The sequence below is a fragment of the Pipistrellus kuhlii genome, unplaced genomic scaffold (assembly GCF_014108245.1).
Source record: "Pipistrellus kuhlii isolate mPipKuh1 unplaced genomic scaffold, mPipKuh1.p scaffold_m20_p_3, whole genome shotgun sequence".
In the NCBI taxonomy this organism is placed as follows: domain Eukaryota; kingdom Metazoa; phylum Chordata; class Mammalia; order Chiroptera; family Vespertilionidae; genus Pipistrellus; species Pipistrellus kuhlii.
The window spans coordinates 165,064,316-165,090,891 of NW_023425529.1; the positions used below are offsets into that span (position 1 = coordinate 165,064,316).

Below are 26,576 nucleotides of genomic sequence, written 5' to 3' on the forward strand. Positions count from 1 at the left end.
GCACCTCCTACAGTGTCTGCCTTAAGCAATAGGAGGATCTGCGGCCCATTTGCCCCTCAGAAGCAGGGTTTCCAGCATCCAGTGCCTCCTTTCACCCCCACTTCAGGGCACATGCAGTTCAGACCCGCAAACTTCCTAAGCCGCTCGCTGATGTCTCTTGTCCCCGGAGTCCGTCATAGCCACACTCAGAATTCCCAGGAACTCCGAGGCGGAGGGTGGCAAGGAGACTTCTGTTCCTGGGGGGCCAGGTGAGAAGGCCCGGCTGTGTTTCTGCTAATACTCTCCCCTTGCTGTCTGCTGTGACGGGGACCCTTGATTTTGACTTGAGGTTCGTTCCTGGGCCAACTCTGAATGTAGCATGTGTGCCTGAGTGATGGATTCGATATTTACACACACCACCCTGATAAGTGCACATGTGTTTTTAATGTTTTGGCTTTCTACACCACAAACATGTCAATGTGGATATGCCTGCACACACAGACATGCTGTCAGGCTGGAACTTGAGTAGTTTTTCTCTTTTTTTCTTTTTCTTCCTTTTCTTTTCTTTTTCTTTTTAAACCGCCCTCCCAAAGCTAACACCTATGCAAGCAATATTTCCCACCACACTGAACAACAGTTACTTAATGCCTCCGGGGTTCTTGGAGGACCACCATCCGGTTGTCCCTCCCAGAAAAGTCCTGCGTTTTAAAACCATCAAACAGCTCCAACCACGCACCTTCCTCGGGTCTTTGCGGGGAGCCCCCAGCCCGGTCCGCTGGGAATTGAAAAGCAGACTTCCGTGGCTTCTGCCTTCCCAGCCCGGGTTTGTCCAGGGGAAACACAACTTGCCTTTTGAATGGCAACTACAGAGAACCCAACACCGAAGAGGTGAGCTGCTTGCCTGGGAGGCTGTTGTTTGAAATGAGGAAAAGGTGTAAAAAAAAAAAAAAAATCTTCATGATCTCCTGAGTTTGCAAATACAGTTCAATCCCTCGCTTCTCTGGGATCCCACGCAAGTTAATAACAGCGTTCCACCTTCTCTTTATCCACGCTGCACTTCTATTTCCCCTCCCTTTTATTTTCCTTTTCTCTCTCTCTTTGTTCCCCTTCTTTTATTTGCTTATTTAGAAAAATTTTTTGTGTTAAATAAAATAAAATAAAATAAAATAAAATAAAGCAAAATAAAATTTGTTTTTGAAGGGGTGTTGACCTGCGTATAGTTCTAGGAAACCCGAACCCCGCTGCCAGGGAAGCGATTGGCTGATGGCGCGGGTGACGGACGTGCTCCCGGAGAGCGGCCCGCCGCAGCCGCGCGCTGATTGGCTGCGCGGGAGGCTCGGAGGCTCCGCGGCGGGCGCGGCGGGCGCACCGGGCACTCGGGTCCTGCAGCCTCGGGAGTCGGTGCCGCGCTCCCGGGAGCCCGGGCAGCACTCAGGCCGCGCGCTCCCCTCCCCGCAGCAGGCCGAGGGCCGCCCCCGCCGGGGACCGGGCCGGAGCGCGCCGCGGAGCCGGGGGTCCGGGTGGGGACGGCGCCTTTGGTCGCCGGAGGGGACTCCCTGGAAGTTCGCGGCGGGACGCGCGCGCGCGGGGAGACCGGCCGAGCCAGAGCCCCGACGCCGCGGGAGCGGGTGCGCGGAGCCAGCATGGGCAGCCGGGGGGCGGCCGGGGGCGTGCTGCTGGCGCTGGCCGCCGCCGGGCTGCTGGCCGCGGGCTCGGCCAGCGAGTACGACTACGTGAGCTTCCAGTCGGACATCGGCGGCTCCTACCAGAACGGGCGCTTCTACACCAAGGCGCCGCAGTGCGTGGACATCCCGGCCGACCTGCGGCTGTGCCACAACGTGGGCTACAAGAAGATGGTGCTGCCCAACCTGCTGGAGCACGAGACCATGGCCGAGGTGAAGCAGCAGGCCAGCAGCTGGGTGCCCCTGCTCAACAAGAACTGCCACATGGGCACCCAGGTCTTCCTCTGCTCGCTCTTCGCGCCCGTCTGCCTGGACCGGCCCATCTTCCCGTGCCGCTGGCTCTGCGAGGCCGTGCGGGACTCCTGCGAGCCGGTCATGCAGTTCTTCGGCTTCTACTGGCCCGAGATGCTCAAGTGCGACAAGTTCCCCGAGGGGGACGTTTGCATCGCCATGACCCCGCCCAACGCCACCGAAGCCTCCAAACCTCAAGGTAAGCCCTCCCGCCCCGATTCCCCGGGCGGCTTGGGAGCCCGGGATTCGCCGGGCTGCAGCGGAGGATGCGGGAACGCCTTTCCCCGCCACCCGCATCCCCCGGCCGCCGCTGCACCCCGGAGTTTGGTCGTGCGCCCTAGAGATTGCTCTTAGGCTGTGCAGAGTGATTTCTCACCGCTTCCAGCCCTTCCGAGGTGTTTGCCTAGCGGTCCAGGTGCAAGGACCTCGGGGCTCATCCTGCTGCGACGGCTGAGCCTCCCCCCTCCCTTAAACGGGGTCCCGCTTCTGGAGCCGCTCTTCTCGGGGTCCAGTCTCTCTTTTCCATACCTGAGACAAAGCCTTAAGCTCCGAATGAAAGGAGAGCCCGTCTCTCCTCCGGGAGAGAACGAGTCCCCGTCGCAGTGTTTAACACCCCAGACAGGATGTGCCAGGAGGGAAAAGCCCGATACTGTAGAAAGCCCAGGAAGGCCGAGAGCATGCCAAGGAGCAGCTTTATTTTCGTAGGTTCCATGAGGATTCAAACAAACACACACACACAAACAACTTTTCCCTTAGCTAATCCTTCAGCCCAGGAGCACAAGCTGCAGTTCTGGCTGAGGAAGAAAGTTTTAGAAACCCGGCATTTCTGTTTCCCCACCCCTTTCCAGGTAACACTTTGGGGAGGGTTGGGGGAGGGGGGGGGGATGGAAAAAGTCTCTTCTTTCTCATTCTTGCATACCCCCTGCTTCTCTCATTTACACCAACCCTCAGGTAATTATCAATAGAAAGATAAAAATGTAATTAGTTCATTGTTCACCTCTCCTTGGGGAGTGGGATTTCTGAGTCTTGCTTAACTGTCTCAGGGACCACCCGAGGTTCCTAGAAGTCCCTGACACTTAAAGGGCAGTTCTTCAGTGTCGGGGGTGGTGGGTGGTGTGTGTGTGTGTGTGTGTGTGTGTGTGTGGAGGGGGGAGATCTCCGAGAGGCAACAAAACAAAACAAACCAGCAAAACCCCCAACTTGGTGGCCTGACTTTTATAGGAGTGAATTCAACCCTGAATTCTTTGGAAGCAGAGTTGAGATTTAAGGATGTGGAGATAGTCTGAGATGGGGAGCCATACCCAGGTGTGCTTAGCACACGAGCTGGTGTCTGGAGGGCTTTTCAGGTGTGAGGCTGGCTGCTTGCTGATTTCACCCATCCTCATGTGATGCCATAAAGAGATGTTCCCCCAGAGTGGGGATGGGGGTAGGTATGGAGAAAGGGGCACTCTGAACTTTGAATGCACTCACTTATTTTGGGAAGGGAGGGAGATCAGGCTGAGGTACTTGATGCTGGGTGGCATGGGTCCCGGCTGGTTGGAAAGGCAGCAGCCTGCCTGCAGTGGCAAAGTCTGGGCACCTCTTGCTCTCCGCTTCCTGGGTGTCTGTCTGCACAGGGTTAACCTTTGGGAAGTGCAACCCCGAGAGCTGAGCAATTACCTAGAGCAAACAAAGCACGTTGTGTTCTTCTGTGGAGCCTTCCCCTGCAGCCCACAGCATTTTCCTTCTTTCCTTCCTCCGCCGCCAGCCACTGGGGGATTAGCCCAGCCCAGCCTTGCCCGGGCGGCTGGGGCCAGCTCATCTTTCTGGGACAGCTAGTTGGTGGACATGGAGACCTTGGGGGGAACACTTTCTGGGGGGAGATGGGAAGGCTGGCCGGGAAGCCTACTTAGGAAGAGGAAAGAATCCTCCCAGCCGAACTCCAAAAGGCTGGGTGTCTTCTTGAAGCCGTTTACTCTTTGGCTGCTGTTCCACTTGTCTGCTTCCTCTTTGCTTCCTCCATCCCAAGTAGTCACCTTCCCAAGACCAGCTGCTGAACAGAGAGGCTGTGAGAAGTCCAGTCAGGCGTGGGACCAGGGAACTGGTTCTCCTTCAGCATTTTTGGTGAGAGCCTCTGCTTTGAGAAGGAAGCTGGTCCTCCTGAGCACTACAGCCACTCGGTGGGAGCCCCACAGGCTTCTCTGAGGCAGGATGGCCACTGGAGGTGGAAAGGCTGTGTGTGTGTGCATATGCATGTGTGTGTACGTGTGTGGTGTGTGTGTGTGTGTGTGTGTGTGTGTGTGTGTGTGTATTGGGACAGGCCGAGATGACCGCACTACTGGTCGTTCTAACCTTATGGCTGGTAGCTCCCGAATAAGAACTGGTGCTTTTGGATGGCAGTAAGTATATATGCACTATTTTATTGTTTTATTCTTAAAAATTAAAACAAGAGTTTTCAAAGCATCATCAGATCTCTGCATGATTTAGCTGATTTCTGTTTACATACTTTGGGGTATTGGGCCTCCCTTTGTGGACATGTGTTATTAAAGATAAACTTAGTTATGAGAAATGAGGCAAAATACATGCCCCCTCCCCCCACTTCCCAAAGGCCATGGCCTGAGCCTCATCAAGCGTTTGTTATGGGAGAGGCGATGGCTCTTTCCCCAGGAAAGTCATTTCTAAGTCTTGCACTTACATTAGACCCGTGCACTCTGCTAACTCCTCCCCCTTCCCTGCCAGGTTTTACTGATTGAAGTTGTGTGTGTGTGTGTGTGTGTGTGTGTGTGTGTGTGTTGGAACAGGCTGAGATGACAATGAGCAAATACTTTTAGTTTGGTCTTGTTGTTGTTTAGGCATGTTGTGCAGTAAATCAGCCTGGCTGTTCTAGTCACAGATCACAGAGGCCACAGTGTGAGCTTCTACAGAGCCCTTCCCCATGTATCCAGGAGCTGCTGGGGAGAACTGCTGTGTGTGTGTATGTGGGGGGGGGGGGGGGGGGACGGAGAGATAGAAGGGGGGCTATGCTATGTTTGAGAGGGAGGGGGGTAGAGAATGTGCGAGGTGCATGTGTGTGCGTTGATTTTTAAAAAATTCACTTAATCCCGATTCCACCTTGGGACTTGCTCTTCTTTATCTATCAATAAAACACAAACGTTTTAGGTTTTGTTTTCTTTGCTTTAAACGTTACTTTAAATCCACTTTAAAAGGGGTTTTGTTCCACCTCTCAGATAGATGACTGGGTGGATTTCTCCTGCTGAGGCCGCCTGCGGGGCCCTAAGGACAGTAGGAGGGGCACAGATTAATATTGCATTACACATTCCACCTTCTCTGGACTGAGCTGCTGGTGCTGCAGAGTCTGCTGCTGCTCCGGAGTTGGCTATAAGGAAAGCAAGATGGGGGGAAGCCAAGCTGAACTCACCTCAGCAAGATCCTGCAGCCCTGAGCGACGCTGCCGGCCAAAGGTCACTGATGGCACGGAGGGAAGTGCCCCTGTGGGGAACGCAGTGTGTCTACACCACGTGACGCGAGTGTGTGGAGCAGATGGAGACCTGGTGTTTACATTCTGATGGCCCTGGTCCCACTACTTGTTTAGTCAAGGTTGTTTTCATAGAACCTTGCAATGTGATCGTTTCCACTTTTTAAAAAAATAAGGAAACAAGGAAAATCCCACAGCAAAGTTGATGCTCCCACTATAAGTAACAACGTGCCTTCCCATATTGCGGGACTTCCTTTCCCTGTTTTTCTCCCCAGGGAAGCAAGAACCATATGTAAGACGCTGGCTAAGTTTTTCCCTTGGTTAGAAACACTACCAGTTTCAAATTTGATTTTGTGTGAAAAGCAAATTTCCAACATCTGGGCCAACAGACAGTCAGGCAGTCTTGTGCTTGGAGTGCGGCTATGGCTCCTGCTGCACTGAGAATCTGGATGGTGTTTGGCTCTGGGTACAAAGACCAGGGCATGTGGTCTCTGCTAGGCCATACAGGGACCCCCTGGGAAATTGGGGGGTGGGCGGCCAGCTCTTGGCCAGTTGTGTCCTGGGAGCAGCCTTGATCTGGGAGAGCTGTGCAGCTCCCTACCTACCCCCCATCATTTCACTGAGCCATTGGGGAGCTCCCTGAAGAGGAGATGCTATCTCAGAAGGCCATGGAGAGGGACAGGAGGAAACAGGATGAAGAGCCTTATATTTGAGCAGAGGTCACTCAGACCACATCCTTCCTTGAGGTATCTTTCCTTTGCTCCTTAGCTCCAGCCTGGCATGGCCTCTAATGCTGTGCCAAGGATGGAGTGCCCTTGGAACATGCTAATGCTTTCTTCCTAGATCATAGATAAAACATGTGGTTTGAAAGAAAGGTGACAGTGAAGGTGAGGATGGTAGTGGTAGTGATGATGATTGTGGTGGTAATGGTGGTGGTGATGGTGGTGGTGGTGGTGGTGGTGGTGGTGGTGGTGATGGTGGTGAGGATGGTGATGGTGATGGTGATGATAAGCCACTCTGCCCTTCTGAGGATTCCACTGTATCTCCTTCTCCCTGCCCTTCCACAGAGACAATTTATCTCCCCAGGATTCCTCTAGCATCAGCAGCATTTTGGCTTGGAGGAGGCCGCTAGCCCTGGCCTCAGATGCCTCTTCCCCTGGAGCTTAGCCACCTACCAGTGGCCCTCAGGTCGGCCATACACACATCTCTTCAAAGCCCTTCTCAGTGCTGTGAAAGTACCTCCAGGCAGTCTCTCCCATCCAGCTCTCTCCTCCCATTTGGCAGCTCTTGCTAGCAGTTGCCTTTTTAGAGAGGGATGTTCTGGGCCTGGGGTTAGGGTTCATGTGCTGACTGAGTTTTTATTTCTTGGCTCCTAAAGAGCCGGTCAGATTGACCTGCTTCTTGTTGGGAGTTTGGGAATGGGCAGAGGGTGGGAATTGGATGGGGGATATTTAAAAGGAGGGTGAGGATGGGGGGGGGGGGGGGGGGGGTGGAAGAACAGGAAACCAACAACCGGAATAGATGTGTTTGGTTTATAAGTCAACTTTCCCCAGAGACCCACCATACCCCATTAAGCCACAAGTTACAGGTCTGGCTCCACCCAGCCCCAGATATTGTTGCTGTAAATAGGTGTGCCATATTCAACAGTTCTAGCCCCGAAATTTTCAAGAAGCCCTATGTCTGCTTATAGCTTTAGGTTGTGGGCTTTAGGAGTCTTCTTTTTGATTTTCAGGTTGCCCTTCAGAAATTCCAGAAGACCTTTAACTACTTTCATCCTGGTCGTGGGCTGATCTCTTTCCCAGGGAAGGCTTCACTCTGCACCCATTAACCCCATCACTCACAGCTCCCTTTTCTCCTCCTCTCCCTTCCTAGGCACAACTGTGTGTCCTCCGTGTGACAACGAGTTGAAATCTGAAGCCATCATTGAGCATCTCTGTGCGAGCGAGTTTGGTAAGAAAGCATCCCTGGCTGCCTTGGGGAGGTTTGGCATTCCCTGCTTCCTCCTGGCCTGTGTCCCTGCTGAGCAGAGCCTGTTGATCCATCTTTTGGGGGGCGTTATGTTCTCTACCTCTCTTGTGGCTACTTCTCTCAGGCAGATGGAAGACTAGACAGGGTGAGGACCCGGGTGGTTGTTATTAAAGTCAAACTTTGCTTCTATCCTATGTGGGAGGTCCCTGGACAGGTTTTTGGCCACCTCTCTAGGAGCGAGGGAGGTAGACTTGGGGACAAGTGAACAGGAACTAGGGGGAAACACCACTCCTTGGACACTACCAGGAGGTAGAGCGGGCAGCTAGGGCTGGTCTTCTCTCCGCACCGGCTCTTTCTCCATCCACCCCTAGGTGTCAGCATCACTCTACCCAGGATCTAAAATGGCTGGTGGCTGGGTGCCTTCCTAGGGAGGTGAGTCCACTGTCAGGGCATTCAGAGAAGGGGACCCTATGAGATCCTTCCAGGCAAAGAAAGTTGACACCCCACCGTATTGGGATTTAGCTTCATTTCCCCCAAATCACTCTGGGTTAAAAGGGAATTTCGAATCAGCACTTAGAGCCCAGGAGAAGGGCTTGATGTGTCCTGGGCAGCTGATCTCAGGTGGCCTTTCAGGGATGGGCCCTGGTGGGGATGTGGTGGAAGACCTGTGCTTCAGACACCTTGGCGACCCTCCTCGGGGAGAAATAAATGTTCACTGCATCCATTTGAACGCGAACAGGGGGTTTCTCATGATGCCTGCACTGTATCCCTGAGGCTGGATTTTGTACAGAATTCTTACCAGGAAAAGCAGAACGGTAGGTAACGCGAGTGTGCCCTTCCAGAACCACCTACCCTGTGTTTCATTAACCAAACATCATCAAGTACACGAAAGGGCCTCGTACTGGCAGAGTGCCACGTCTGAATGAGCTGCACACGTATGTGCGTGCACACACAAGTTAAAAGGACATTGTACATATGACAGATGTGCCCTCAGGGTATTTGCCATGGTGACTGAAGACACTTTGGGGAATTGAGACCCTTTGCCATGGAGAGCTTCTTGAGAAGGGATGTGTTTTGCATACTTCATTTCTTTTTTAAAACATATTTTTATTGATTTTAGAAAGGGAGAGATAGAAAACATTAATGATGAGAGAAAATCATCGATTGGCTGCCTCCTGTATGCCCCACGCGTGTGCCCTTGACCAGGATTGAACCTAGGATCCTTCAGTTTGTAGGCTGATGCGTTATCCACTGAGCTAAACTGGCCATGGCTGCATGCTTCATTTCTACACTAGGTGTCTCTGTCTGCCTCCTTCATCCTTGGGGAGGACAGCAGGACCTCAAAGATTTGGTCTATTCTGCATTTTGCTGTGTGTGTTTATCGCACACTTTTCCTTGTTGTCATCTTAAACGTACTCAAAAGAAATTGTTATAGAGGGCTCTGATTACTCTGCCATCTGACCGTAGTGACATTTGCTTCTTGATGGCCACACTCTTGCGTTGTCAGGAGGTGTTCAATGCCAGGCTGAGCCTGGCGGGTCTCCTGTGATAAAGCCTGTGGGTGTGCAGCCCCTCACTGCCTTAGCAACAAGCTTTTCATTCACATATGGGATTGGGATTTCTTCCCAAAGACGCCTTTGGATATGGAGAAAAAGGACATAAAATCACTCAGAAATCCTGATGAACAGAAGCCTTTTGCTACATGGTTGGGGCCGGAAGAATCTGCTCACGTATGGCTGTGTTCCTGAAGGATCCTTAGGACAGATGATGAAGGGGCCACTCTTTCAGATTTCATTGATCCTCTTCAGCTATTGTAAATCACCACACTTACTTTCAGAAATTGGCCCCCTGGCATTTCAGCAAATCCAGGGAATCATATTAAACTCTGAAAGGTAATATATTAGCTGATGTGAATGCTCATGTGACTTTTATCAGGCTCAGCTCCTGAGGGAAGAGTGATGGAAAACCCTGGAACTGAGTGTGGAGGTGACTGGCAAGGGGTGTCTTCCTGGTATGGAGCTCAAATCCAGTGCACCTGATTATTCACTGATTCACGTGTCTATACATTAAATGTTTCTTGAGTGCAAAGCTCTGTGCTAGATGCCATATGAAAAATACTTACCTAGGATAAATTAAAATTTAACTTTAAGAAATTTTAAATCCCGACCAAACACTAATCAATGATTTTTTAGACACTATGGAGTCATTTTATAACGCACCAGCTGAAGAGAAGGGCTGTGGGGACTCAAGGCCAAAGTTAATGCCAAGGTGGTCTGAGAAGAGATCCATGCTTATGCCCCATACCAACTTGAACTTGTCATCAGGCCTCCTCTAATCTCCCCCAATTACCCGTCAACATTCTGGTAATGGGGAGGGGGCGGGGGCTTTGTGGCAATTAGTGACACTGGAGACATTCCCTAGAGGGGAGCTGAAGAGTCAAGCCTTGGGAACTAATTGATGGTGTAAGCCCTGTAGGGTAAGAGTCTGGTGCTCAGGTAACTCACCTGGGGATGGACATCTTTTCCCTAATATGGTAGATGCCTACTAAGTCAGCAAGCACCTGCTCACGGCTTCCAGGAAAGAGGGTTCTCTATCTTATGTTAATAACCAATCAGGTCTTGGTGAATCTGAGTGATTAGCTGTTTGAGACTGTGTTCTACTAGCTCTGAGATTATTTTCTTCTTGGGTTCATAGAACTTTTGACTTTCTCCCGAACGTACAGGTCACCTTATCAAGTTCACTTATTTCATAAATAAGGAATCTGACTTTCTCAACTGGAGTTGCCTTCCCTTTTAAGAAAAGACGAATGGCCGCTGGACTTGGCCATAGAGACTTTTATCTCTCCAGCATGGGTGTGGTATATGCCAGGCCTCTTTGATTTGGATGCAGAGAGACTTTTAGGTTTTTTTTTTTTTTTTTTTTTTTTTGGTGATGTTCTTCTAAGACAATAAGTAGGCTTCCCCCCTCCTCTCTGCAGGGTCTGAGCCTAGCTCTGCCCTTCTCAGCACCCCGGAGAATGCAGCCTGCGGGGAACTTGTTCTAAGCTGAGTTCATTTCAAGGAAGTGAGGCAGTTCGCTTACACTGATGGGATCCAATTAGGAAACAAAGACATTCGGCAATGTCAGCTGACACACAACAGAAAAGAAAAAGAACATTTCACTCCCTACCCCAGGGATCAAACTTTGCAGTGAGTGGCCCTGACATCCGGATGGGAAGACATCAGGTGGTTGGAAGGCTCTCTGTGAGCTCCAGGAACAAGGGGTGCATTCCTTCTGGGTCAGCACGCACACTTGCCCTCCTGCCAACACATTCATACTCCCGCATAGCCTGCCACCCCTCCCCCTCCTCAGGCAGCGCATGCTTCACTGCCTGGTGTGCTTGGCCACCGGTCTCTCCACCCCTGCGCTGGACCCCCTTGGTCCAGAACACATTTTTTCTCCCCCCAACAGGGAAAAGCATCAGTAGAAACACCTGTGTGCTGATGCTCAGGAATGCAGCTGGATCAGCCTGGATCAAGCAACAGATGGGGGAGAGCCAAACATTAGGTGGTGCCGTTTCTGAATTCAAGTTGGTGGCCAGCCTGCGTGCGGTGCTCGGTGTAGGATGTCCTGGTCTGCTTCTTGTCCTCTCTGGTTTTCCAGCTGCATGACCGCAGGGTGCTGCTCCCTCCTGTTATGCAGGCCGTTGTGGTATTGCAAGTGGCCACACTAATGATCCTGCTGTTAGTAACCCAAGGTCCATGGCCGTCTCCAGGTCAGCATGTCCCAGGGATGTGAGGGTCTGACTTATAATTGCTGCCAGGTTAGAACCCCACCTCTGGCCACTCACTCTAGCTTCTCCAGAATCTGCAAACACCCTTCAGCTTTCCTGCTAGAAAGGTTTATGATGATGAGATAGTTCAGAGCTTTCTTTTACCGGCTTCCACAGTTTTCTTGAGCTTGTGAGCTTAGTTGACAACTTATTTTTTTAAATATATATATGTATATATGTTATTGATTTTTTTACAGAGAGGAAGGGAGAGGGATAGAGAGTTAGAAACATCGATGAGAGAGAAACATTGATCAGCTGCCTTTTGCACACCCCTACCGGGGATGTGCCCGTAGCCAAGGTACATGCCCTTGACCGGAATCGAACCTGGGACCCTTCAGTCTGCAGGCCCACGCTCTATCCACTGAGCCAAACCAGTTTCGGCAGTTGACAACTTCTTTAGCCCGGTATTTTCTCACTGTGGAAAAAGATTTCTTTGCCCCCAGAAATTTTCCTTGCTTTCTGGAAGGATCTCCTCCACCCCCTTCATTTATATGTTTCCTCATAAAGAGTAAAACCATACTTTTGCAACTCTAAAAAATGAGTCAAAGAGGAAAGCAAAAAAAAATCAAGCTCTCAGTGTAGTGTTTGGGAATGTTTCCTAGAAGAAGGATGTTTAAAGGTTCCCTGCACCTTCGCAAATCTGTTCTCACTCCTTTTCCAAGGTGTCTTGGCCGTGCTGCCGTTCGGAGACACAGTGTTTTCCGCGGGAGGGCTGTTTGATCTCTTGCAAGAGTGGGTCCAGCCTTTCCAAACTGAGCCTGGAGTTTCCTCCCACAGAGGAGGAAAAGGGGCTGCCAGCAAAGTAATTGCAACATCTGTAAGCTGCTTGAGAGCAGGATCTGCATCTTGTACCGTATTTTACTTAATATAAGATGCCCGTTAATTGTGGGATGCACTATTGGTTTGGTACCACGAGCAAAGAGAAACATAGCTTGTGTCCAAATGGAATGATAATCTGCGCCTTAGAATGGACAGAACAAGGCCTGCTTGTACTTAGAGCCCCTGGCACGGTGTCTTAGACATGGGGGCACAAGTAAATGTTTGTCCGATGGGAATATGAGTGACACGGGATGGCAGGGGTTTGGGAACTGGACTTCCTTTTTTAATAAAAGGACGAAGGCTCCTTTCCAAGTGACTGTGTGCCACTTGTTTATTAAGTCCAAGGAAAACCACATGCCTTGTTTGGGGTGACTGAGTGTATATGGAAAAGAAAAAGAAGCCCCAGCACTCAGACATCTAGTTCAGTCAAAGCAAAATTAAATAGACGTGAGAGAAGGGAAACAAAGGCTTAAGGGTGTTTGCAGAAACTGGAGAAGCCAGAGAGAGTGGCTGGAGGTGGGGGCAAGGGGAGCTGACAATCTCTAAAAGACATAATCCATCTGTAGTCAGAAGGAGTTGTGGCATCTCTTGTGCGAGAAGAGACGGGGTTGGGCACTTTAAGTGCCTGGAAGTGTAATGCCCAGCTGATGGCCCGAGACCAGTCTAGTCTTCCCGGGCATGAGGCGGGCTGGACAGTGCACAGACCTCGCTGAGCCAGGAGCCTTCCAAGCCTCTGAGCTGGCCGGGCGAGTTGTGATGTCATTCCTGGCTCACCCACAGTCTCGGATAGGAGAGTTCCTGAATAGGTGCCAGCCCTGGGGTCCTGGCCAGACGAAGCAGGTCTTGAGCAGTTTGGACTGAGGTCAGACTGGGAGCACCTTGCACTCGGAAGTCCCGTTGAGGATCGGAGGAAAAGCTGGGGAAAGAGCCCTCGTTCCCCCCGGGTGAGGGTGATGCATCCCATCCCCTCTCATTCCTTATCTGTACCTGTCGCAAGAGGACCGTTAGATAAAGCAAACTTCAACAAGAAGCACTTCTCTTTTAGCATCTTTGAACCTGTGAAAGCGTGGTTAAGGGTGAGAAAGTACACAGAAAGCCAGGGCCCATGGGTGGGCATGGCGTTCTCTGGAACTGAGTTCAGCCCTCCCTCTACCCCTAGATGAATACTCTGCAACACTGGGCATATCTCTCAACCTCTCCAGCTCTCAGGCTCCCTCGAAGAAGTGACAACTGATAGCCAGGGGTAGGTTTTGGTAAGGCGCAGATGAGCTGGTGGGTAAGGAACCCAGTGCTGGGCCCGGCACACGGGTTGGACTCACTGAACATTAACTGTGGGGCTCTCCACAGGGACAGCAGTAGCCCAGCAACCTGTCCCTGGCATTGGATGCCTCCCTTCCCGACTCTCACCAGAGGAGTGAGAGGTGCATCTCAGAAGCTCTGCTGTCGGCTTATTTATCGAAATCTTTCCTGAACTGAATTCTGGTTCCAGCCTTTCCTCGTCTTTGCACCGTGCTGAAATGGTGGCTTTTCTTTGTACTAAGACATAGCGAGGCAGGGGCTTCGTTGGTTCAGGATTGGCTGACACGGGACTTGCCCCTCTTTGTGGTGAATTCTGAGTCTGACCTGCCAAATGGTAATGTACTCTCCAACCTGTGATCCTATAATTCTCCGGGTGTGAGTAACCCTGCCCAATTGCCCAGCCCTCAACTTTAAAAAGATTTATTGTGGTGAAATGTAAATAATATAAAGTTTACCATTAAAAAAATATTTTATTGATTTTTTACAGAGAGGAAGGGAGAGAGATAATTAGTAACATCGACCAGCACGCCCCTTACTGGGGATGTGCTCACAACCAAGGTATGTGCCCTTGACTGGAATTGAACCTGGGACCTTTCAGTCCGCATGCTGACACTATATCCACTGAGCCAAACTGGTTTCGGCAAGTTTACTATTTTTAAGTATACAGTTTAGTGGCATCGAGTACATTCCCATTGTTGTCAGTCGTCACCCCCATTCACTTTGGTTATTCTTCATCATCCCAAATTGAAACTCTACCCAAACACTAACTCCCCATTCTTCTCTCCCCTCACTCCCAGAAACCCCCATTCTACTTTCTGTCTCGATGACTTTGACTTTTCTAGGTACCGAATATAAGTGGAATCCTACAGTATTTATTCTTTTGTGTCTGGCTTATTTCACTTAACAAATGTCCTCTCTGTCATCTGATGTATACACAAACTATCAGGGAGAAGGGGGGAAAGGAGGATTTGCCCTCCAATTCACCCCTGCTATCTGAAGTTTCTCTGAGACTGGCTGGAGGAAGAGGGGTAAAGGATGAGCTCGGATAGAGGGGCTGTTCGTAACCCACACAAGTGGCCCATTTCTTTGAGCATCGTCTTGCTCGTAGGTACCCAGTTGTCATTAGAGCTGCTGAGCGTGATGGTGCCTCAAGATCAGCCAGTGCAGGGCTCGTACCTAAAGGCTGCGGAAAAGAAGGCTCTGATAGAGGAGTTGGCCAGTTGATTGCCCAAGGCCACGTTGCCCTGCCTGGCATCCCTTACAGGTTTTGTTCCCATCAGCACGTAGCTGGGTAGCCAGTCCAGATTCCATGCCCTTCCTCCTTCATGTTCTCTCACGCCCGTCACATTTCCATCCTGCCAGGAATGGCAGAGGAAGCTCCCTGGGAAGGGAGGGCAGGGTGTTCCTTCATAGCTTCAGAGCTTGTGGGATATACATGGGCTGATGTCTGTGCCTAACACATAGTAAGGGCTCAGCAGTCGTTGATTTCTTCCTTTGTGGAGAGAAGCAGGTAGTACAGTAGGATATAAAGAACACATGCCTTGGGCCTGTCGGGCTTGGATTAAATCCCAACCCATAAACTGAGCAACCTTGAGGAAGTCTCTCAACCTCCCCGAGCCCATTTTCTCACTAATTAAACATGGATGACGACTCCGGTGTCACTGTGGGGAGAACTGAATTAATCAAGAGTGTATAGTTCCTGGGATATGATGGCTGCTCCGTCCCCAGTAATGTTCTCTTCTTACTCAACAAGATTGTTTCAGGACGGAAATTAGCCCACATAGGAAGAGCCTGGCACTAATGAAATCATCTGGTTGGCAAAAAAAAAAAAAAAAAAAAAAAAAGTTAGGACACGGAATGGAATGTCCCGGTTAATTCTCTGGTTAAAAGTGGATTATGCTGAAGAAGCCTTTTAAAAAGCGCATTTGGAAAAGCTTTAAAAGTTTTATGCAACTTCAAGGTGCTGTAGTTAAAAAAGCAAAACCAAACCAAAGCAGACAAAAACACACACACAAACCCTGCCGACCAGCAGTTTTAGTCAGGTGCCACCCTTACATCATCGTAAAACTGGATGTCCTCAGACAGGCAGGCCTGCAGAACGCAGGGAGCTTGGGCTGAGGGTAGACCAGTTTTAGGACATGCTGACCTATGTTTTTTCTTTGCGTTTTTGTGTGTTACTTAGAAATCTTATTCCTCATATGAGCTCTTCTACTCTTAATTTATTGGGGCCTGTTTAAGAGGGACAGACCTTGCGTGTTGAACTTCCCTCCGCCCTCCCTTTTTCTCAAGCAGTATCTTCAGGGCAGCTTTTAATTTCTTTTCCAACAACTGCCTTGCGATGCTTGATAGGCACTCCTTTGGACTGAAAAACAGGCTATGTGGAGAAGCAACTGAACATTTAAATATTGGTAAATGTTATCTTAATTTTGCAGAAATGAGCCAGAAACTCCAGTCTGTATTTTTTTTTAAGGAGAACAAATGGCCACAGAAATGTCAGGCCCTTGCCCTGCCTCAGCCTGCTCGGAGCGGCCAATTAAACATGCACTGGCTTTGAAAGGCCTCTCAAAGGCCTATAGATTGCGCTCGAAATCTTTGTTTAGTCTTTCAGGAACACTGTCACATGGATGATTTATCAAAGAAAGTTGTTTATGTGGCAGTAAAATAAACTCCGGGCCTGTTCGGGCTAAGATTTCCCGTGCATTTCTACCAAGGTAAACACCGCTAACTGGCAGGTTGCAGGTTCCGTGTGAAAGCCAGACACATACAATAAATATTTGAGCTACAGCTTTGCCGGGTAAGAGGACGGGCCTGTCACCAGCGCTGTCACTCTCCGAGAGGACCTGGCGGTGCAGCAGCCTGGACACCTGGCAGCGCCTGTGTGCGTGGGAGCCAGCCCTACTGCGCGGGCCTCCCCGGGCCCGAGTGCCACTTAGTGCTGGCACTGGGGACTTCCTGGCTCGGAGGGGACCAGCCTCAGACGGCGTCCCTCAGCATCGCACACACAGCCGCCGGTGATGAGTTATGAGGGACCTGAACCAGAAGCGGCCGGCTTAGGTTTCTTTGAAAATAGACATTTGTTGAACCAAATTGGCAGGGGACCGGGGCGTGCTGAGTGATTTGGGAGCCGGGGCCAGGGCACGGTGGGAGGGGGAGATCCTTGTGAATTCTGCTGAGCTGGAATGCTAGTGCTAGAAGGGCCAGCCGAGGGGCTTCCCCAGGCCCTCCCTGCTTTGCTCGCTGGTGGTGGTCGTGAGAGAGCCACTTGGGAGTCAAGAGTGCGGGTCCTGCCCTGTGGGTGCTGTGGCGAGTGCCCGGGACCATCTGAGTGATGAGTGAATGAACAAACAGGAGGGGATGATGGAGAAAAGAGGAAACAAGCCTTCTCCATCTGTGAATGGAAGCTGTGGGAGTCATTGTTCATAGTGACTCTCTAGGGTAGGGGTGTCGAACTCAATCAGAGAAGGGGCCAAAATCTAAAATCCAGCCTAAATCGCGGGCCGAATGGTTTACTGAACAGTCATAAACTGTCATTGTGATGGAAACGCAGCGGAGTGCAGTGATGACAGCGTGGTGCGGGCCACATTGCAAGGCCTGGCGGGACGGATTTGGCCCGCGGGCCTTGTGTTTGACACATGTGCTCTAGGGAGTGGCCGCCGAGTTATAAACCGCTTCTTCTGAGTCTCAGAGGCTGGAGCTTTCAGAAGACTGTTCCTCGTCAGGACCGAGTTTCCTGGTGTTTGTGGGTACCCGACATCACTCAGGCGCCACCCTGGGCCCCTGCCATGCCAACCTTCATGCTGGGTCAGGGAGAGGAACCAGGACCCTGGACATTCGTGTCTGTCTGATGAGGACTTTTCAGGTTGGGCTCGTGTGCAGGGCATCTGTGCTCAGGATTTGAGTCCCGAGAATAAACGGCCTTTCCAGGTTTGGGGTGCGAGGCCAGGCTGCCTGGCAGCGCTCAGAGATTGATGTGCAGGTAACAGGGCTTCCTGGCTTGCAGATATTCAGGGGAATAAAGGAGCGCTTTCTGCAGGGCAGGCATGAGGGAAATCATTTACACATTCTGAAAGGATGTCTGTGCGTTGTACAGAAATGCCCACAATGTGCTTTGGCAACGGGGAGGCATTGGGGGCCAGCGCCCTGAGCCGTGTTCTGGCTCTGCCTGGCAGGATTCTGAGCAGGGTTTTGCCTGCCTTGTTCTTTTTTTTTCTAGCCCTTCCATCAGCATCTCCCCAGGACACTTCCTCTACCTCCGATGTGTTCTCCTGTGTGAGCTCTTTGAAACTTAGTTCGCACTGGTGTGTCTTCCACAGCAGATCCACTCAGCTCCTGGGAATGGCTTTGGGGCTGCAGGTGACCCCGAAATCTGTGCCTGGCAGTGGAGCTAGGAACGGGGGCCTGGAAGAAGCACTTTAGACCTACAGAACAGCTGGCACCCGGGAGAGTCCCCTCACATGCCCTCTACAGGGGGCAGCAGTGCCAGCTGCCATGAATACTTGGGCCTTGGATTCAGGCACTTGGTCTATGGCAGAGGTGGCCCCGCTTCCAGGCTTCCTGAGTTCTCATCACCGAGCGGAGGGACCTGTCCTGCCAGAATTTAAGAATCCGGTGGATGAGGCCTGCCTTGGCCATGCTCCTTTGTCTCTGTTCCTGGTGACTTCAGATGCTCTAGTGCAGCGGTTGCTAACCGGTGGTCCGTGGACCACTGGTGGTCCGTGAGGTGAGGTCCATGAAAGGTTGGCGACTTTTGCGTTAGTGCGTGGTCCCAACTCCCTGGCCTGAAGAAGGAAGGGTTTTTTTTGCTTTTGGGGTGGGGGCTGGAGAAATTCAAACACGTTTCCTCGAGGAGAAAAGTAACCTAACTCAGGCTCAAGGTTAATGGAGAGAGTAAAGAAAAGCATTTCTGGTGTCAGGAGACGGGCATTGGAAAAGAGCGTGAAGATTCAAAACAGATAATAATTCTTAAAGTGACAAAACTTAATGCAGCTAAATAAATGCAGGAAAGAAAGTCACATGTCCTTTCTGACTACCGACTCAGCGTCCTGTGTAAGGGCCAGTCCCAGCCAGAAATGCAGGGTCTCGAAGGCTGACTTGAGGTGTGAAGAAGAAAAGTTGGTCTTCTGACTCACACCATTGTCTGTGTACCCCGCTGGCACTGGGACCCCTTCCTATGAATGGGCAGCAGTTGGAATGAGCAGGTGTGGTTACCCATGTACTGTGTCCACGGGCCTGAGTCAGAGAGACCACCTGGCCAGGCAGGGCTGCAGGAGGGAAGGGTTCTGTCAATAAGAATTGTCTGCTTTGGGCAAGGTGCTGGGAAGTGGAAGGGTGACACAGGGCCGATGAGGGCGGCCTCCAACCCCCAGAGAACCCGCAGCCCCCTCCACCCACAGGGAGCAGGGCTAACAGGAGAGCTACACTCTTTGTTCTGAGATTCAGAGGTGCAAGGTGCCAAATGCCAGCCACTCAGCCTCTCGGGTTACAGCTTCTTCACTCTTAAGCACGTATTCACTTAAAACAGGTGTATAATGTGTGTGTGTGTGTGTGTGCATGCATTTTCTGTTAAAAATCTTATCTGCAAGAGGTGCGCATTCTTGCACAGATTTAATTCAACAGATGATCGTTGGGCTTCTACTGAGTACATGGCCCTGCTTATTCTTTACACTTGAGATGCTGACTTTGCGATCAGCACCCAAAGAGCTGCCAGTGTGTGGACTGGAATGCTTGTATCCTTCTCCCCAGGGTCTAGGGGGGAAGAGGGCCGTCCCTAGTCTAAGCCAAAGAGAGCAGCCACCTCCTCCCTCTAGGTGGTGCTCTGAACCCTGAGTTGAGTCCTTGGCAAGGAAGGTAAGACCATAGTTGGCCAGAAGATGGATCTTATCTGTACACAATTGTCCTCATCCTCAGCCTCACCCTCACCCTCACCCTTACCCTCACCCTCACCCTCAGCCTCACCCTCAGCCTCAGCCTCAGCCTCACCCTCACCCTCAGCCTCACCCTCACCCTCAGCCTCAGCCTCACCCTCACCCTCACCCTCACCCTCACCCTCACCCTCACCCTCAGCCTCACCCTCAGCCTCACCCTCAGCCTCACCCTCACCCTCACCCTCACCCAAACGTCTCTCCTGCCCCAAACATCTCACCCCTGCAGCCTGAAGTTCTGCTGTTAGCACGTCATCCCAGGATGAGAGCACCTTCTCTTTCAGGTGTCCTCCTGCTCCCCACCCAAGGGCTTCTTTTAAGAGGCTGTGGCTACAATACAGTCACATCCCTTCAGGGCTCAAGGCAGTGCTCGGCCAGGGGTGGGCCAGCGCTGCCCACCCACTTAAAGGAGCTCCTGAACGGGGGCCTGATGAGGTCAGCACGCGGCCAGGGAAGGGGCCCATCTGCTGCGGTAGGGGCCTCGAGAAACCTTTGTTCTGGGCGTTTTGAGCAGGAGCCAGAGCTTGTAATCAGCTCTGAGTTGGGTCACCGCAGAGCTGGTCATTACCAAGAGCGGTCGCCATTAGGGGCCGTCATAAACGGCCCTGACGTTTCTCCCCAGACCTTGTTAGTGGGCCAGGCGGGCAGCAAGCACAGCGCTTCTCTAGCCAGCCCTGTAATCGCGGGCCTGGTAATGGCATTAGTCAGGGCCCCCGAGGGGCTGGATCAGCTCAGGTGTTAGGGGTTTTCTGGAGGCGGGAGCCAAGAGAGGCTGTGGCTACAGTAAAGGAGGAGAGGAGAGGCCTCCGTCGGGGTACATATGTGGTTTGTGTGTGTGTGTTTATGTCTGTGTAATGGGGAGGTCTGAGCTGTGGGTGTAGCCGTGTGATTATCTGTGTGCTCACGGCACATCTGCCGGCTAAGCACAACCATGGCAGCCAGCTGCTTGCACAGCGAATGGGAGCGCGCCTCTTACAGCTGCCCTGGCCTCACAGGTGCTAAGTCTCCCCTGGTGGGGTCAGAGGCTTGCTCCTCCCCCCATGGCTTCAGAGAGAGGCCCTCTGAACATGGCCCCGATTAGAGAAGCTCATAAAGATTTTTCTGCAGCATGTCTTTATCCAAAACCTTCTCGTCAGTCTGGGGACACTGCTACGGCCTTGGTGCTTTGTTTATTACTCCAGATACCGACGTGGCCTATTTTGTTTAGTGTTTGCAGCAAGTCCATTTAGAATGGCTGGTTCTCTGGGCAGGAGTCACTTCCTTAGCAGATTCCAGTGGTTGCAGGGATTGCCATAAAGGGCATGCTGTAATCCCATGGATTTATAAAGCAGAGTGGAAAGAACATGCATGGGTCAGGAGTCACGTGGACCTAAAATCAAGGCCTGGTTCAACCATCTGCTGTGTCAGCTCAGGCAAGCCACTTAGCTTCTCCAAGACTCAGTTACCCACCTGTCAAAAAACAAAGGCAAAAATCTTCCGGGCAAGGAGATGTGATGTGATGGACAAAAATACAGATTCTGGAGTCCCGGGATCCGATTTCAGCACGGCCACTGAACAGCTTTGTGACTCTGGCCAGTGTTAACATCTCTGAGCCCGTTTCTTTAAGCACATTAAGGGGTCACCCTACGGGAGCTCTAAGGCTCCTTCCAGACCTGAAGTTATATGGTTTTGTTCCACAAAAATTCTGTGACGTGGTTCCTTGATAGAATATCTTTGTGGGCCTCTCCCTGTTTCCCAGAGTGTTCACCTGGGACCCTTTGGCCTTTGTCGCAGGCACCTGTGGAGGAGAAGTCATTGTCTCAGTGTGCGGGGCAAAGGAGTTGGGTTACAATGCAATTGTAGATGAGCATTCGCCTACAGTGCCTGGGGGTATGGACATCCTGCACAACCATCATTCCTACATCTCTGCTCCTTGGACTGGTTCCACATTTGGGGTCCTTCTACTCACCTTGTCTCAGGTTCCAGCTCTTCCCTGTGTTTACTGAGAAACCCAGGGATGGAGGGCATAGACTCTGCCTGCATGGGTGGGGAGGTATGGCCTGATGGGGAGACAGTTTGGAAGCATGGAGCAAATGACTTCTGAGGAGCACTCTCTAAACCTCACAGCTAGATTTTAATTCTAGCTCCACAATTTACCAACCATGAGAGTTCGGCCAAGTTTGGTTCTCTGAGCCTCAGTTTTCTCACCTGCCAAGTAAGGATAATGGTGTGTACTCCCCAGAACTGGTGTGTAGACCCCACAAAATCCTATTGAAGTGTTCCGGAAATGACAACGTGCAAATGCACATCTAACAAGTGACCCTGTGGCAGCCGGTCACACATGCCACCTTCCAGCTTTGCTTTGCGTCTCCCAGGAAAGGCTTTCTGTGTAAGCAGAAGCTGTCAGCATGCCTCCCAAAGCATTTATAGCTTAAGCACACACTTATATTTTCTTTAAAAAAGGAATAATAAAAGTTTTACAGATATACTAAATCTGAACCAGAGTCGTAATAGCAATGCTTTTCTCAGAGGAGCTTACAAAGAGTTTCATAGAGGGAGTAAACAGTGATGGGAAAAAAAAGTTTCACAGGTTATTCAAATACAGGCTGATGTAACTCCTAAGCATCTCCAGGCTCACAGGGAGCACATATTGCCTGAAGACTGAGGTCCAAAACCATGGGTAGGAGAGAAAACCGGGAAAATCAAAACTATGGGGTCGGAGAGGCCTGCATCTTTGTGCCAGCCGGGTCTTCAAAGAGGGGACCGCGGCCATGACAGGTCCTGGTATAGGTTTGTCACATCTGGGAGTGACCTGGTGCCTCCACTGCCACTGGTACGGTGGTAAAATGAGTGGTCAGCCTCCCTTTGGCCTATGGTGGCCGATGGCAGGTGTTTTGTGTACAGGAGCTGTGAGGTGTCAGAAACAGCTGCCAACTATCGTTCCTAGACCTACATCTTGCACAGCCGGGATGAATGTTTCCCATTTTCCAAGGGGCCTGGCGATGCTCCCATATCTTCCCTCAAATGGATAAGTCTCTGTGTCAGAAGCTGTCTGCCTCCCACGGCTACGAGTGTTGGGCGGACAGCACTGAGACTGTCTACCCAGCAAAGGGAAGACTTGCTCTGCTTGGTTCCGGTAGGACTGGCTTGCTGAGGAAATGAAACCTTGAGCAACAAAGGAGTAGGGTCTCCACCACAGGAGCTATTCAAAGGCTGGGTGGGCTCTTGCCTGCGATACCCGACAGGCCCACATTTGACAGGAAGCCAGAAAGCACGGCCCTGTGGTCCTTTCCGACCCTGCAGATTCCACTGCGCACTGATTTATGGAGCACCTGCCGTCTGCTTTCCACCCGGGAGGTGGCTGTGTTCGTGGGTGAACCTTCCTTCTCACGAGGATATCGGAGTATTTTCCTGAGGAAGGTTGAGGAATAACCTGGGGCCCCCAGCTCACTAGATCACCCGGCAGCTTGGAATGCCACCTCTGAAATGTGTTTCTGTTCACTTCCAATCTCATGTAAGACCCACGCTTCAGCCAGGAAAAGGCCAGCTCCTGGGTGTGCAAGAACAGGACCTAGAATTCATTCCTAATTGCATGTCTTGGCGATGAAGACCAGGTGGCTCGGAGCATTCTGGTGGGCATGACTCTTGGGGAGTGGTCCTTCAGTTGCCAGAGAGGAAGTCCCACGGGCATGGAATGAGGTGTGGCCTGCAGGCTGGCCTCCTCCTTCTGCTTCCCCGTTCTGCCTTTTCCTTCATACAAGCAAGAGCATTTTGTCTACCCCCCACTCCCTGGTATCAGTTTTCTTGGTGACTTAAAAAAAAAAAAACACACACAACCCTTTTTGCCTTCACAGTTGTATAACTATGTGTGATGGGGGAGGGCGGTGAGAATGCTGAATATGAAGCTGCTCCTTCACTGGAAGAGGAGAAGAATCAATAGATTGTGCTGTTGATTTTTCTACATGACTGACAGCTCTTCGCCTGCAGCCTTCTTTTCTTATAGACTTAATGTGTCTCCTGGCAGATTTCCTTGTATGAATGATTACTCAAGTGAGGAACAGACAAACCCAACAAAGAGCTCAACACTTGTCCTTTCTTTCCCGCATTGTCCCATAAGGTCCCCTGCCCCGATGCTCTTCAGGAGTTGGTATGCGTGCGAGCTGAATCTGGTCTGAGCCAGCGGAAAACTCTCTGGGCCCCTGCCTTGCCTTCTGGGTTCCTGAGAAAGAAACCCAGGTTGGAGTTGGGGAGCTGCTTGTTGCTTCAGACCAGAGGTGCACCAGTTTCCTCCGAACATTGCACACAGCCCCGCAGGCTACCTGTCACAATAAGCCACAAATTGTATGCTGTACTAGGGGTGGTTTCCCAGCAAACCCTCCATTTATGACAAATCGGCACTATGGCTGTTCTTTATCCGGTGCCTCTCTAGGCACATCTGTCTACGAAAGACCTAAACTGGTACCAACGCTTGCAAAGCACGTGCCCGTTGACAAGATGCCTCCCGGCTTTGCAGCTTCTCTGAAACCCTCAGATGGTAGCCATGAGCTCAGGCATTTGGTGTTCTGAAGTGACTGTGCTGCTGCTCTACTGTGGTCAAGGTGACATTCATCTTCCACCGTCCCCTGTCTGCGGCTGTCACATCAGCCCCCCTAGGCTGAGACAGTGAGGGATGCCGGGACTCCATGTCTTTAGCAAACCCAGGAAGGACCTGCCCAACCTCTGGGACTTCTTCAGATTGGTACTAGGGTGAAGCTTGCTGGTGAGGCTTGTGTGGGGAGGTGTGATGAGTGTCCTCTGGCAATACCTGAGGCTGCAGGAGGAGGGGCACCCCTTGCTCCCTGAGTGGGGCAGAAGCCCATTCACAAGGTGTAGGAGCGCTTAGCAGATGGCCCTGGGGAAAGGACCTGGGGGGATGTGCGATGTGAGAAATGGACACACCTGCTGGGGAGCTGGGCGCTGACAGGACTGGACCATGGAGCTCCAAGCCATTGCCCGGGACTGTGTCTCCTGGGATTGTAACGGGGCATTAAGGAGACCTGCCAGCTCTGGAGTCAGGAGTTGGGGAAACACACAGAAAGCATTTGTCACCTGCATGGTAGGAGTTGGGGGCAGGACACCTGCTTCCTGCTAAGGTCTGTCTCGGTGGTACTCTGAGTCTTTGTTCATCCTTCAGACTTGATGTGACTCCCCTCTGGGCCTGGGGCTGTTTGTTCCTCCTCCTGGGTCACCATGGCCTCCAGAGCCAAGGGGAAGTTGATTTGTTCATTGACTAATGTTTGTTTTTGTCACTTCTTAAGTGGCTTTCCTGAGAAGGAAGAGCACAGAGTGGGAGCGTATGTGTTCCCATTGCCTTTACTTCCCTTGCACCCACTGTCCCCTTAGTTCCTGGGACCTCTGCCTGTTACTTGTGTGTGAGGCTCCAAATGGGTGGAGAGAAAGACAAGGTCAGTGGAGGTCAGAGGACCTGGAAGCAGAAGCCAGGACATCCAGCCTTAGGCTGCTGCTGCCCAACACCCTGAGCGGCCACCCTGAGCAAGTGCCTGCTGAGCTTGGTAGAGGTGCTAACCCCAAGAAGTAAAGAGGCGACCAGCTCTGAGTTGGGACTAGGGGCTGACTCCCATTCACTTTTTAGATTTTTGGCTTCAACCAAACCTACCCCAGGCCAAGACAGATGTCACCATCGAGAGACCAGCCTCCCCTCCACCCTGTTTGGTGTCTGTTGTAATCCAACCAGATGCAAAACTCTTCCAGCAGGGCTTGGAGATAGGAGAGATAGGAGAACCGGATGTGCTCTGTCACACCTTCCTGGAACTTTGTAATCATGTCCTGGAGGTGGTGGGTGTTTGTTGTGGCTCAGGCTCCCTCTGAACCTCAGTGCCTGCCAAGCCCCAGAGACGGGCAGGCCGCCTGGGCGACTGGGTCTTCTGAGTCTCCCTGCTGTTTACACAAAGCCTTGAAAGACTGAAACATGAAACAGAAAATGAAAGTGCAGAAAGTTGGTAGATACGTAGAGTCGGAAACATGGATCAGTAGGAAGAACTGTAATATCGGGTGGGTGAGGCAAGGCCTATGGTGAAACCTGTTTCTGCTGCAGAGAGAATCCTGACAGGGGTGGAATGAAGGATTTGGGACATATCTTTTTTTTTGTGTCCTTAGCTTGGTACTTTCCAGAAGTCCGTGATGGCTCAGAGGGACGAGACGTTCTCTGAATCCTGTTATTCCAGAGTGCCCTTTCCCCTGGCCATTGCTGGACCAGGCAAGGGAGGTTCCAAGGGGAAGGTGGTCTGTGGCTTGGCTGGAAGGGTGGGCAGGAAAAGTATAAGTGTAGTCGGAAGTACCCTCTGCCTTCAGAAGGATCAACTAAGACGTAAAAAAGGGGGAAGAGCCGTGGCCAGTATGGCTCAGTTGTTTGGAGGAGTGTTGTCCCACTCTGGCCAAGGGGTCAGGGCTCACCCCAGGCCTCTTCTCCCATCTGTCCAATGGGAGCACACCTGGCACTCTGTCGAGCTTGGAGTGTGTCACATGATTTTTGGGGTGGGGGTGGAGCTGTCTTTGATTTTAGACAGTTTCACAGCTTAAGACTGGACTCTTGTACAAGTGTGCTCACTCTAGTCCTGGGCAAGGCTCCATGTGAGCAAGGTTCCCGGGTGGTGTGAGAAGACTGGGGTAGCAGTTACAACCTGAGGTGGGGGGTGCTTTTCCATTGTGTGAATGTCAAGACAGAAAGGAAATAGGAAGATTTAGGAAGGTTGCCAAGGCTGGGATGGAAATTGAGATTAAGTGTTCCAAATGGCTACACAGAGACCCAGGGAAGTAAAACGATTTACCCCGGTCTGCACAAAAAAACCCAATTCTGCTGACTCTGGACTTGAGTCCTTTCCTCTGAAATGTGCACGTCTTTGCTGTCAAAGCTTTTGTTTTCCCAACTTTGTGAATCCACCACTGAGGTTTAGGGGCCCTGTAGACCTGCCATTCTGAGAACAGTGCTAGACAGCTCGCGCGAAGTTCGCTGGTCCTTGGACATGCCCATGTTGGCCTTGCTGAACTCACCCCGAGTTTCTGTGAGTTTGGAGGGCTGTCCTGGGCTGCCAGCATGTTTATACACATTCCGACAGAGCCCTCAGGTTGGACCACTGTGAATAGCCCCGGTGACAAATCAGAAAGCCCACCATATCCCCACCCCTCAAACTCTGAACCAGTGGTTCTCAAGTGTGGTCCCCAGATCAGCTGCATCACTATCACTTGGGAACTTGTTAGAAATGCTAATTCTTTTATTTCCCCCCAATATATTTTATTGATTTTTCACTGAGAGGAAAGGAGAGGGAGAGAAAGCCAGAAACATCGACGAGAGAGAAATATCAATCAGCTGCTTC

The 26,576-nt window shown here is 51.4% G+C and overlaps 1 protein-coding gene across 1 annotated transcript in view; it reads left to right on the top strand.

Moving 5' to 3' along the window:
- The first annotated feature begins 1,298 nt into the window (after positions 1-1,298).
- SFRP1 (secreted frizzled related protein 1) overlaps positions 1,299-26,576 on the top strand; it is a 39,079-nt gene continuing 13,801 nt past the window's right edge. Inside the window, exons 1-2 of the mRNA XM_036456894.2 lie at positions 1,299-2,151; positions 7,279-7,356. Of these exons, the coding sequence (XP_036312787.1) occupies positions 1,623-2,151; positions 7,279-7,356 (607 nt within the window). The 5' untranslated portion in view covers positions 1,299-1,622. The remainder of the gene's footprint in view (positions 2,152-7,278; positions 7,357-26,576) is intronic.